The following is a 14,040-nucleotide window of genomic DNA, read 5'->3' as shown; positions in this document are numbered from 1 at the left end:
CTGGACTGCTAGTCTGACAATCAGGGCCACAATAGAGAAAAACAACCATTCACGCTCTCATTCACACATAAGGGCAATATTCACAATTTTAACAACCATTATAGAATAAGCAAACAGAGTGATTTAACAGAGTGATTTAACAGTGATTTTCAGAGCATATTTGAATTATTCTCTGACAAAAACAAACGCTTAAGACTTGGATCCATGTTTACAGAAATGTCCACAAAAATGTGTAATTCCCTTCATCGGAAGAAGAGCAATTACAAGGCTACACCAGGCTGTTTTAACTTGCTGGCCTCAGTATTTGTGCTCTGGCTGGTCCTACCTTAAACGATTTCATTAATTAAAATGTCAGTGTTACATCTGGGTATAATAGCAAGTGTCTCTAAAATCACATTTGAAGTGACTTATAATACAGTAAATTAGTGTAATGTCATAATATCTCAAGAGAAAAAAGCAAACCCACGAGAAAATTATGTGTCTAGAAACTGTTTGATTTGTCACAGGTGTATGTATCTTCTAGGTCTTTTCAAAGAAGAGACATTTTTTCATGTACTCGGCAATTATGTGAAAGGCATAATTTGTTTTCAAATGACCATGAGTCCTTAATGCATGCAAAACAGGAGAAAAGCCCAGCTTCGGTTATTTGCCAGGAAACACTGCTGATATGTGAATAAAATGAATATTGTAATATGATAATTATTACAGTGCTATCTGCAATTTATTTTTAAAATTTAAAAACAAGTGCCCATTAAGCTACAATAGCTAATTTACATCATGATTACTGAAATGATGATGTTGGTCTTTTTTTTTTTTTGTTAAAAAATTAAAAGGTGAAAAAGACACAAGACAATATAATTATGAGGGAAAAAAACTGGAGCCTGTGTAGCTTTCTTTTCAAAATATAAAAGCCTATCAAAAACAACTGACCAGATAAATTAGCGCAAAGCCATTTGCTGCCTCTAATTATCGGAGACATGTTGAGATTATTATCGAAAGCTCTAATCCGTTTTATAAAATTCCTCTGTGGATGATTTGGTTGACATAGATAAAATTGTTCTCAAAAGGTTATTATGAGGGACATACAGAGTGTAGTTTTAAGTACTGTTGTCTGATATTTTCTTCAAAAAATAATTATAGAATGTTTACAATACACATTTTCATGTGATTCTATGAATCTATGATGTCATCCCTTTCATTGACATAAAAAGAATAATTTCTTTAAAATGACCGGTTTCTTTGGATCAAGCTGTAGAGCAGGAGGATTTCTGAAAAGAAATTGGAATGTTCTCGGTGGAGAAAAAATAATAGAAGAAATCCTCTGTTTTATGTGTATTTTTACTGGCTTCGCCATTGAGCTCTGTCAGAACTTGTTATATTTTTCAGGTTATTATGTCTCTTCAGTTTAGTACCAATTTGACAGAAATTGTATCCAGGATTAATGTTTGCAAATATTCAGATCAAACAGCAAGACAAGATCCTAAGAATTAACCCGCATCATTTAAGACTCTTGAGTCAATATCAAATTATTTCATTATCGCTAGTGTGCCTTTTGCTATACCGAACACGACAGTCCTCAAAACCCCATTTTGCTTAGAGCTCACACAACGGCTGGCTGGCTGGAGCAAGCGAGGATATAGATATAATGCAAGTCCTTCCGCTGAGAATCCAAACACATGCAAGTCATCACAGAGGAAAACATAGTCATGAGGTAGAAATTAAATGCTCACCGAGGTTCCTAAAAGCCATGCTTCTCCCTGATAAATATAATAATGGGGTAAGAGAAGTAGCCAGTCCTGTTGAAAAAGAGCTTTGTCTTTGAACGGTCACTGCCTGCTTAGGCATTTTAAACAAAATCAAGGAATTGTAGTGTGTGCCAATTTTCTTCAAAAAACAATTGAATTGAAAAGGTGTTTCTAAGCCCACAGATTCCCACCATGGTATCAGTTACTTGATAAAGCTAAAGTGACACCAACCTGGAAAGTAACATAGTTCTGTCGTTTGACATCTCCATTTAAAAGCTTTGTATTCTTTTTATAAACAGAGGCACAGACTTTCCATTCTTTGCTTTGGCATCCAGAGAATTCTACATCCCTTTTGGTCAAGACGCAGTTTGGAAAAATATAATTTTAGTGGAGAGGAAGACTAAGCAAACACCAAACTTAAAAATGTGTAAACACCATTCACAGACACAGCCTTTAACATTTCAGTGTTGAATCAGCTTTAAATACATGGTTATGTTATAATTGTTTTCCTCTGCCATCTAAACCAGTGAGCCTTGAGCTCTACTGCGGTACATTGATGGACCACATCACTGGGAAAATGCACTGTACCTCAGAGCCTGGGCAAACTGCCTGTTGAATGCACAACAGTTACAGCCAAAACACACAGAACAAACTGGGTGCGCGCTGCTCTTCCTGCACAGTGAAAAAAAAAATGTGTACAGCAAGCCTTCTAAATACTATGGCACTGTTTGAGAGCAGTTCTGAATGATCAGGCTGATCAGGCAAATACTCACAGCAATTTTTTTAAGTTTCAACATGACCAAAGAATTAAATACTTCCCAAGCTGATTGCATTTTGCCCCCATCCGGGTTAAACCTTTTGAAAGCTGTGCAAAAATTCTCAATACACACAATGCCCTGCTTCGAATGGGAGGTCAAGTAGCAGGCACCGCTTCACACAAACACTGTCTTGTTGTGGCTAAACAATGACAAAATGCATTTCATGAAAACGTTAATGGAGAAATGGAAACACAGAATTCCTTAAGCAGCTGATAATCCTGGGGTTCACCCAAGGCATTTTATACATTTCTCCTATTTAACACCACAGCTTTGTCATAACCTTGACCATTGGCAACCTCTGACATAATTTGCAATCCATATATAATAACAATTAGAGATGGGAAGAGAAGTTGTGTGCGGGGATTTTTTTCCAAGATAAAGGTGCAAATGTGGAATTAGATTTTCTCCAACATTTTCAAATACAAAACATATGAGCAGCTGCAATAATAAAACTTCTCTTTTGCTTGCTGTCATCCAAGCTGTCAATAGAGGGAAGAGAGGGAAAGCAGAGAAGGCCCAATGTCTAGCATTAACGGCAATCAAACATGTGTATGTTATACTGAATCAACAACTGCTTATGTAAATAAGTGAAAATAAATAAAAGAATAGACAAAAGAAAAACAACTTACCAGGCATAGACTGCTGAATAGTGAGATGAGCAGAAAGTCCAGATTGAAGAGCTGCACTGCGGATCCCATCCCTGATCAGTGCAACTCTACTTCCAAGAGTCCTTGGAGAGCTCGAAAAGATGCTGATGATGCTCAGATTAAATAATTTACTCTACTTAACTCTCTTCAAAGTGGAGCGAGTTGTACTGTTTTTACTCCATCTGGCCTCTTAATGCCTATGGGCACTTGTGAAATCATAACTCTGTAATCGCCTCACACTGCCCTCGATTTAATTTCCTATAATATATATGCTTAGGCTTAGTCTGCTGTCTTTATTTCTCTGCATCTGTCTTTTTTCCCTCGTCTGAAATTACATCCACATGTCAGAAGTATTTATGTCGCTCTAGCTCTGCGGTGGGAAGTTCAAATGATTCTTTGTAGGGAAGAAACCAACGCTGTATTTTTAGGTCTTTTAAATTTCCCCTCAGACTAACTTAAACACTTCAGTATGGAGCTCTGCGCCTTATGATTTATTCCAGCCTCTTTTTGCGAAATGTTAGATCGGAGCTGGAAGAAAAAACAAGCCCAAAAATGTATCATTCCATCACCAATCGCCGTTGAATTTCACGATTTGTTTCCCAGTGACTCATGTCACCATCCAGAGAGAGATCTGTTCCCGTGTTAACGCAGCACAGCCTCGGTCAGGGATTACGCATGGCATCTATGAAGAAACAGCATTTTTGACGACTCTCGAAGCAACAAGGGCGCACGGTTCAACTTTTTTATACATTAATTTATATTCATGCTTGCATGGATCGGTGCATTGCGGGGCTTCTCTCGCTCGCTCGTTCGCTCGCTCTCTCTCTCTCTCTCTCTTTTCCTATGTCTCTCTTTCTGTCTCTCCGTACGCTTCTTTTTCATGAAAACAAAACGGGAGCGCGGCGTGGAAATGTGTCACTCATGTCATTTACAGTTATCACCGAAAACCCACTCCCGGGTGGTAGTTACACCGCAACTAAATGTATGATACCCCCCCACCCCAAACGACCTCTGTTTACAAGCGCTGATGTGAGAAGACTCGGAAGAAGAAGTGAAATAAAAGCTCCGACGAGGAAAGACGGCAACTTGTCTTCAAGAAACTCTACTTACTATCGAGAGAAAGCCGAATTGTGCGCCGTGGACGGGCAAGTACCGCAAACGCCCGTGTGTTTCTGCGCGGAGCGAATGCGAAAGTTGAACTTTTCTCGTGTTGGGGAAGCGTCTCCAGATGTGGCAGGCAGCAGGTCGTGTTCAGTACTATGTGGATGGAAAAGGAGGGGGGCGGAAAGGAGGCAGGTAGGGTGGAGCGTAAAAGCCTCTCATTGGTGCGCACTCACTTACGTTGGAATAAACCACGACTCCGAAATGACATATTTTCTCACCCCTCAAACAAACTGTACATTCAACAGAGCGCGGTGCCTCTGCCAAACCGCATTTTCCCCTGCAGTCTCTCAAAAGTTACATCTAGTAGGATTGGATTACCGAGACATAATGCAGGAGACGTCCATATTTATCTGAGGCGTAGTCAGTGACTTTACGTTTCAGTTTTAGAAGCATATATTTCTAAATGTCTGCAAACAAAACAAAACAAAACAAAACAAAACAAAACAAAACAAAACAAAACAAAACAAAACAAAACAAAACAAAACAAAACAAAAACAAAACAAAACAAAACAAAACAAAACGACTTAGATGGTCATCGGGTTTTGTGATACAGGGTCATTTGGTTTACAGTTGTATGTGACAGTGATTTTCGAAAACAAACAAACCTCCATCTGACTTGATATTTGTTTGTCATTAATTTCTCTTTTTGAAACATGTTCTTCGTCATCGTCTTTTGGCTACTATGAGTTCACCAAAACTAGAAATGACTGCAAAATCAGCCTGACATTATTTGTTTTCATCGTAAGTTATAGCTAGTATGTGAATAGTATGTGAAAAGTGTATGAATTAGCCACCCTTCAATTTGACAATTTGACACTTGGTTACACATTTGAATAATGTGATAAATGCCAAAAAAAATTACACACACACAAACACACACACACACACACACACACACACACACACACACACACACACACACACACACACACACACACACACACACACATATATATGTATGTATATATATGTATATATAAAACATACGCAGTTGTTTAACATCAAGGAAATCTGTAAATGATACCCTTCTCTGGAGATATATTATCAGAACCACATAACTGTTTGTATTTGCTTAGTTTGTCTTTAGTGGAGATCTTCATTGGGAAATTTAGTACGACCGGTGAGGCTTCTCTTCTGGATCCTTTGCTACCTTCTCTTTATTTCAACCTCAGGAGAACTGTGGAGACAGACATAATTTCAGTGATCAAGAAAACATGATATCATCGCTTAGGCAATATACACAGTAGGCATGATTGTCCAGTGCATTGCAAATTGAAAATATTGATGAACTGTCCATAAAGTATCCTTCTAAATAAAAGGTTTCACTGTATTTATACCAATTACAGATTAGAGTGCTGTCATATTTCTCAGTAGACACAAGACACAGAACGGGTATTCATAAAACCATTATTTTAAATTTGAGGGGGAAAAAGTAAATTGAAAAAACAGGCATGAAATCTGACAATAATTGACAGAGGAAACAAAAGTGTCAGATCCAGTCATGGCAACCTCAGTTCTAACTCTAACTCTGGTGAGTCCCTGGAGTTCTTACTTTTGTTCCCCAAATGCCACACACACACACACACACACACACACACACACATACACACACACACACACATACATACAAAGATGCACAGGTTGACATAGCAACTACATTTAACGGAATTGCTCCAAAACAACACACTTGTAACAAACAACCATAACGTGGACCACATCAACCCCTATCCCAGCAGTTGTATGCTGGAACCTCCTCATGTTGAGAACTGAAAAAGACCCCTGGATGACAGGTGAAACTTCTTCAAGCCCAAGCAACCCAAGCCCAGTTGCCACACCAAGATTTGGCAATGATGAACCATGACATTGGTGACTGAGAACCTTCATAGATACATTTAAGATAATTCATGTTACAAACAATGTTCACATTCATATCTATGATTATATTTATAACAGTGTTTACACTCTTCTATCAGCACATATCCCAATGCACTGCGGACAGCAAAGCAGAAATTTCACTGAACAGGGAAACATGTTTCGACACTGTACGAGTGGCAATAAACGCTTTGAATCTTGATTCCTTTGAATCATGAAACATAACAAGGAACAGTTAGCAAAATGCATGGCAGTGCAATATGAACAATAGGCATCATTTAATGGGTGATCACGCTAAATGTAGAAAATGTGGATTATCAATAACTCACGAGGTTGTATGAAATAGAGCACTCACTTTGCAGCCAACACAGTCTTGCTGGACATGCTTTTGGTGTAAAAACTCACTGTTTACACATTTTAATGGCATTGAAACAGCAGACATTATCTGGAAGAGAGAGTAATGCTCTAGTACTGCCATATGTCATCAGTACCACCCAGCGAGTGGGAATCTGACACACACTTGAGTGTCATTTATCCTCATGTGGACTTTCATATTGTTGACAGTATTATCACACAATGTGACATCCAATAAAACATTGAACAAGCCGGAATCAAATATATGGACAATGACACTTGAGCATGCATTTCAGGGCAGATGGGGTTCTCACTGTATGTTCAAAATCAATTCAAGCTCAAAAAGGAGTAAGAAACTAGTTTGATGAGGATAAAGAATATTCAATGACAGTTAGCCCATGCTGAGGTATCACTGATCCACCTTGTATGACGTTATATTTTAAATTCTTTCCGCATCTTCAAAACAATTTTCTAAAATTGCAACAACTTCCCCAGGTGCTCTTCAGTCATTTTTCACGACCGAGTTTGATAGAGATGCTCTCCCTACAAGAAAAAAAAGTTTTTTCTCATAACACACCCCATTGTGTCTGACTTGCAATTGCACAATGTTGGTCAAGTGAGAATGTTTTTTACATTCCTGCGCTGGAAGGGGATATTTCTGGTCACCTCTTTAAAAATCAAAATTCAAATAAGACAGAGGCAAACTAAATTTTGTGTAACCCTAATCCTAAAGGTAACCAATGTCTACCTTAATGCAGCCCCAGAGCAGACTGTCTCTAGCAGGGTGTCTGGTTCCCTCTGTCAGTACTAGTGTGGGCTGCAGCATCCAACTCAGTCCTCAGGATGGAGTGGAGTGGTGCAGACAGTCTTTACTAGGAGCTGGCCTAGTCTTTGTCCTGGAAAGAGCTGCTTTCAGTGTACAAATAAGTTCCAGCTTCTTATGGCCATCGTTGTCATGATTATTCATATAAACACCGGGCTTCAGCAAAGTCATTGGACACGTGCAGCTTGCTATGCTGAGGGAACTAGCAGCGAGGTTACTATGTTTTCAAGCTGATTGCACAAGAGAATTTCCCAGAGGAGGAGAGGAGAAGAGGAGAGGATAGGATACACTTCCTTTAAATTGTTTTCATTTCAACCTTTGTCCTTTATTTGTCAAACCCATGTTAAATTCTAAAATAAACATATTAATCATAACAGAGGGTATTAAAATATGTCCGAAAGGGACCTCTAAATCATAATGTTGGCAATGCTACTCTTGTTGTTGTAACCACATCTCAGGAAAAGGCAAAAACATTAGCGTTTATTTCCAAATGTTTTTTTAACTCCGTGCTTCCTGTCTTTCATTCATGACTATACGCATATTAAAACCCAATGTAAAGCAGCTGTTTCTTTTCATCTAGTTTTTACTTTTTTCTTGGGAATTTATAGAAACTGAGTAGGTGGGATAGCATGTTCATGGCTGATAAACTATGATGCCAGTGTTCATACTCATACACAATGTTCATACATGAAAGAGCATCTCAATTTTGTATCCTAAATTAAGAGCTTGGTGTGCAGCACAAATTAATTATTGGATTTCCTCGAAACATTGAATTCACTGACCATAAGATAATCCCAGAATATATAAATTCCTAGATGGTGAACATGTGGACCAACATTAAGACAAAAGATCCTGTTTTGGACCTGTTAAGATGAAATAAGGGGAAACACAAATATATTTAATTACTAAGGGTGTCACATGGGCACATTTTTGTAATGCTCTTTCATTTACTGGATCATCTAAATACATTTTTATCATTAATTCCCCACAATAGAATGACTGTTACAACTTTTTCACCATTAATAAGCACAGTCTCCATTGTCATTACAAATAGGTTATTCCTGGGGTGTGCAAAAATGAACAATATGGCAGGTGTCGTAAACAAACAGCTTGCAACTAGACATGTGACCACCATACATTTGTTCATCTGCCATGCAAAGGGTGCACCCTACTGTGTCTCACAGGGAAACTTAAAATCTTGCAAACCAATGGGGATAAAGAGTGGGGATGGTCATCGTTTAATCTCCCCCCATTTTCAGCCAGTTACACTTTCTTTTTGCTCATACTTCTCAGAGAAAAACATTTTTTTTGTTTTGTGTTTTTTTTTTCCCCTGAAAGGTTAATTGTGCCCCAGAGCTACCATATTGTCTCACCAATGATAATAATCTCTATCTTAATTTTTTTTCAGCATGTGACCTGTATTCTTCTGCAACTTTGAACATCACATTAATCATTCAAGCATACAATTTTAAATGCTTCAAATTGGGCAAGGGATTCATATCCAAATTATGTAATTAGGTAGCATTTAAAATGTATCAGCCATCATTCACAATAAAAAGGGTGGTGGGGGAGTTTTTCTCCTTAGGAGAATCGTACGTATTCATACCAAACTTTTTCTCCTATCTTTTTTTAGAGCGTGATGAAAATGATTTGCTGAGATGAGCTCAGCAGACCAACAATCCTAGTTTGAAGCCAAATAGCTCAATAGAAATTTAATTCAATAATGTTTATTTCATTTTTATTTTTTTAGCCCTCCATTTATCAGCTGAGCAATTGAAGCCCACGCCAGATGACACATCAATCATCAACAAGGATGTAGGGATGATTAATCTCATGCATGACACAGCAGACAATATATCTGGAAAAATAGAGGATTCACATTTGTATACATATGAAGTTTCATAAATACCATATCACCATCTGTTCAGTAGATTGTGTTGAACATAAATATTGATTTATATACCAAAACAGAGTTAATTCAGAATATTACCAACTTATATTACGTCAATATAAGATAAATACGTCACACTCATCTTTGTTGTTAGGATTATTTCCTTTCTGGTGTTTTGCCATTGTTGCGACATGCAAATTTAGCTGGAAATGGGGTCAGAGTAATTCAGTATCTGTGTGACACATTTCTCCAGAGACAAAAAACTATAAAAATTTAAAGTGCGGTTATGATTAGAACAAATGTTTGCTGCAATGTACTCAACTTTTAATATTTCCACAAATTCAGCTTGTAGAAATAATACTTTTAAAATGGTTTCGCGTGCAAAAATAGAAACACGATGAGGCGAAATATGTTTATGCAAGATAAGGGAATAACACTAAAAACAATTTAATGTCACCTTGGATCTACCATAATGCAGTACATTTGGTGGTTCCAAAGCATAAATATTGTATAAACCCGAAGAAATATTTCATTTGTCACAAACAATAGGTGAAAGCTTCCGGAAAAATCTTTTACTTCATTCTTTTCAAAGACAGTCTTGACTTGACAGCCTGCCCACTCAGGTCTCCCAAAGGTATAAACCAGAAATAGAGAAAAGGGACAATTCTAGTCAAAGAAATGCCTGCATTGTCACTCTGCACAGGGCTAAGACATCTGCAGTGGATGTCTCTAAAATGTGATTCTGCCTGAAGCCCACTTTGTTCAAACACTGCTTTAGCGAGTAAGAGGGCAGGTAACAACTTAAACAGACGTCTGTTGAAAGCTAAATGTTTCAAGTAACATCTGTGTCTTTGACACATAGGTCTTTTCCTTCAAAATATTTTTCCTTTAACAGGTTACGATACCAATTCTTTGCAATTCATAGTTTGCAACTGTCAGTACTACAGGAAAACGATTTTCTGGGAAAAAAAAATTCAGTAGATTTATTCGAAAACGGCAGCTGCATAAATAGCACTAACTTGATAATTGTCTTAAAAATTATCTTTAACAACTATTATTTCAGTATTACTACGTCATTCACTTTTTATCCATTAGCGGTATTTTGAATCATAGTGATCACATGTTTTTGTACATAAAAATGAAACAATGCAATTTAGGAAACAACTTGGAATTGCAGGGGCAGAATTGTATTTGAACATCAGTAGATTACCTTTTTTAGGGCTACTATTAGATATGATTTGATTTTATGTTTTCATGTGATTTATGTTATACAACACTGGCAACTGGGGTTTGACTGGAATAAGACAACCAAATAAATTATCACTTGTACTGAAAAAAAAATATCAAGAGAATTGTAAAAGGTATGCAACAGAGGAAACGATTTGTATCAGCCAATCATTCATTCGTTGTATTTTATAATTGCACATGAGCCGCAAATCGACTGATATTGGGCCTCAAACCTGGATCATGATTATTGATCCTGAGGGATGGGGGTAGGAATCCCTGATATAGTTGCTGAGATTAAGACTGAGATAATGTCATTGATTCACTGGAAACTATGCTTATGTTTTTATGGATGTTCTGCACATGGTGGGCACATGGTGTTGCTAGAAGAAATCATTTAGAAATAATTGTTTCCAATTGTTCCTTGCAACATTTTTTCATGATGTTGTTTTGTTCCGTTGCACTGTTTTGTTTGTGTAGTGTATCAGCTGACTGTTAATTACCAGCAAGTCTCAGGCTGCATATGTTTGACTATGCAGAGAAAACCCCGAGGCTGTCTTCCGTGCTCTGGTGCTTTGAACGTCACACTTATTTCTGAGTGCTGATGACTTTGTTTGTCACTGACCAATAAATAAACTTGGTAAATGGGTTCATGAAGCAAGGAACAGCTGTGCACTGGAAGGCTTTATGGATATGTAATGCTGTTGCAATTGCAAAACCCAGAATATTTTCATTGGATATATGAGCATTTCCTACCAGTATTATTCCCTCATTAGAGGAGCATCGTTTAGTTGTCATTGTGTGCTTCTTACTACTCTTCTGAATATAAACAGATAATTAAAACCTTCTCAAAGATCAATATACTGTTTACAACATCTGTCTTATCATCGGCTAAAAAACTCACCAGGACAACGCACATCAATCAATCAAAGATGACGTGCCCTCAAATAAATGTAAGTCTTAATACAATATTTTCCAGTTCATAAAATGAAGAAATGATAATGTTGATTTAGAACTTTTTGATCAAATTTTTTTTAAACACAATGATAACGTCCAGGATGTATGTAGGGAGAAGGTAAACTGGAAATTCAAATTTAGTTCCAGCCCTCTGGGCAAGTATGCTGTCATTGTTGGGTTACTAATGATAAGTAGGAGACAAGGTCAGCCTGTTGTGAAGTGGCCAAAGGAGGGCACTCTTGCTTAACGGATGAGTAGCACAGATACTCAAAATTCATAAAGTAAGCCGATGGACTGAGATTAATGATAATTATAATTTATGATTATATTAATATAAGATACAGTGATTGTGTCATCTATCTATCTATCTATCTATCTATCTATCTATCTATCTATCTATCTATCTATCTATCTATCTATCTATCTATCTATCTTGCTTTCTGTCTATCTTGCTTTCTGTCTGTCTGTCCGTTCTGACTTGTCAGAAAGGAGGAAGAAGGAAGTATATAATTTCATGCATGATATTTATCGTTTGACAGAACACACAAGAACACTTTGTGACCACGTTATTTATCTAGAATGCACATTGATGGAAATTATGCAAAAGATTACTTTGTAAACCAAGAAGTAAATATATAAAGCATTCTCTTTCCCAGAGTGTGTCTGACCGCAACAGATACAGATGGATCAACGCTTCTCATCATGGTTAAGACTGCAGTTGAAGGAATTTATTGTTTTAATGTCAGGCTGTCTCAGCCAACTGTAAGTTGAATGAGCTTCAGCCGTTGTGTTCGGTGTGTTCAAAATAAAAGCCTTACTTTACAGGAGTATAGGCTCATCTTTGCTTCAAAGCAAAACCACCGCTTGCTACAATCTCAATATATTTGGATCAGATTTTACTCCAGAAAATTGTTGTATGCATCTATGCCGACTAGATTTACACCATCATAAGTACAGGGCAAGGACATCGATGTAAAAAATGTTGGCTTGTAAAGCTACTGCACAGAACTCTAGGTAATGAATTAAATAATTGTTATCTTGTGGTTTTTAAATGGCCTCCCTTGATATGCTGGCTTTCTTTCAGAGGAATGTTTGAAAGTGACATGCAATTATATAACACCCTCTGTTTTATTCATACTGTTAAACAACCATGCAGGAAGGCCACAGCTGCACTGAAGGTCATCTGATGGGTCCAAGTAACAATTGGCATTGTGCATAAATGGGAGGCTTTCCAAGATACATACCAGCAAGACAACAGACCTACTCCAAAATAGCAAACTGTACAGGTCTTGAATATTTGAAGAGCCTGGTCCAATCTGGTTGGTCATGACCTGAATTGTTGGTGTAGTCTGTCAAAGACACCTGATGGGATCTGAAGGCCTGCTGACATTGACTTTACCAGGGCTGGATCCATTTATACTCAGAGAAGGTATCTGGTGTCCATTTTTGTCTGTCTATGCTAGATTTAACCTGACAACAGCCTTTACCAATTCAAGTCTTGAATTATTATAAAACAACGAATACATAACAGCCATGGCTTGATTTTTCAACTGTGTGCAATAGTATGATACTTAAGCTATACTCTGCCACCCTATCTTAACCATCTCACCTAAAGCCATGATGACGGGCTGATCAATTTTTTTTTTTGCTTTATTTGTAATATATATTGAACTTGCCATGTTTTTACTGCATAGGTAACAACTTAAACCTGCATTGATTTGTCTGAACACTACCTCCACAATTTCCATGCAGCTGTTACTGATGGGTCACGCTTGTGTGACCTTCCATCTTGGATGGAGGCCGCTCCTGTCTCTAATCTAATCTTTGTGAAATTAATATATCAATATATCATCCCTTTTATGTTTACTAGATTCGATTTAATTTTAGTCATGTACAACTTAATGATTAACATCATGGTGAATTTACGGATTTCGGGCAATCATAGCATTACATGTTTTCCTCAGCTAGTCAGTGCTTCAATTAATATTGTCTTACTCCTCATTATCAGGTCAGCATGATCAGGAAACTAAAACAAAGTCTGAAGCTAATGGGTCCTCACCAGAGGGCGTATGCAGAGAACCAGCTCAAAACCAGGCCGTGGCAATAAAAGCCAGGTTTCGGACCTTTGGGACTACATGGCAGTACATTTTCAGACAGTTGATATGCAGAAAGTCATAATTTCCCTTGACTGGCATGATTGGTAGCTGCATTTATTGTGTGAAGTCATGAGACCATGAGATGGATGAGAGTTCAAGTTTTAAATACAAGCTGAGAGAACAGCTGTTGAATAACATCTTTCAGAGGAAGGCAAATGGATGCCATTATGTCTCTGTCGATGAAAATGATCACACATGAAGTCACATAAATAGCCAATGAAAATTTGATAAATGCTGTAAGTGTGTGTATGTGTGTATGTGTGTATGTTTGTGTGTGTGTGTGTGTGTGTGTGTGTGTGTGTGTGTGTGTGTGTGTGTGTGTGCGCGTGTGTGTGTGTGTATGTAAGGCATGCACAGGAGAAAGGCAAATTCATATTCTATTGCTCTAT

The 14,040-nt window shown here is 37.6% G+C and overlaps 1 protein-coding gene across 1 annotated transcript in view; it reads right to left on the bottom strand.

Moving 5' to 3' along the window:
- The window catches only part of pth1r (parathyroid hormone 1 receptor), a 51,573-nt gene extending 47,128 nt beyond the window's left edge, over nucleotides 1–4,445 (bottom strand). The window contains exon 1 of the mRNA XM_086172996.1: nucleotides 3,193–4,445. Coding sequence (XP_086029122.1) covers nucleotides 3,193–3,261 — 69 coding nt within the window. The 5' untranslated portion in view covers nucleotides 3,262–4,445. The remainder of the gene's footprint in view (nucleotides 1–3,192) is intronic.
- Nucleotides 4,446–14,040: the final 9,595 nt, after the last annotated feature.

Source organism: Fistularia commersonii, chromosome 25, assembly GCF_037954325.1.
Source record: "Fistularia commersonii isolate RoL2024-O1a breed Wild chromosome 25, RoL_Fcom_v1.0, whole genome shotgun sequence".
NCBI lineage: Eukaryota > Metazoa > Chordata > Actinopteri > Syngnathiformes > Fistulariidae > Fistularia > Fistularia commersonii.
Note: the sequence above shows the minus strand (reverse complement) of the source record. Positions and strands in the feature narration are given on the sequence as shown.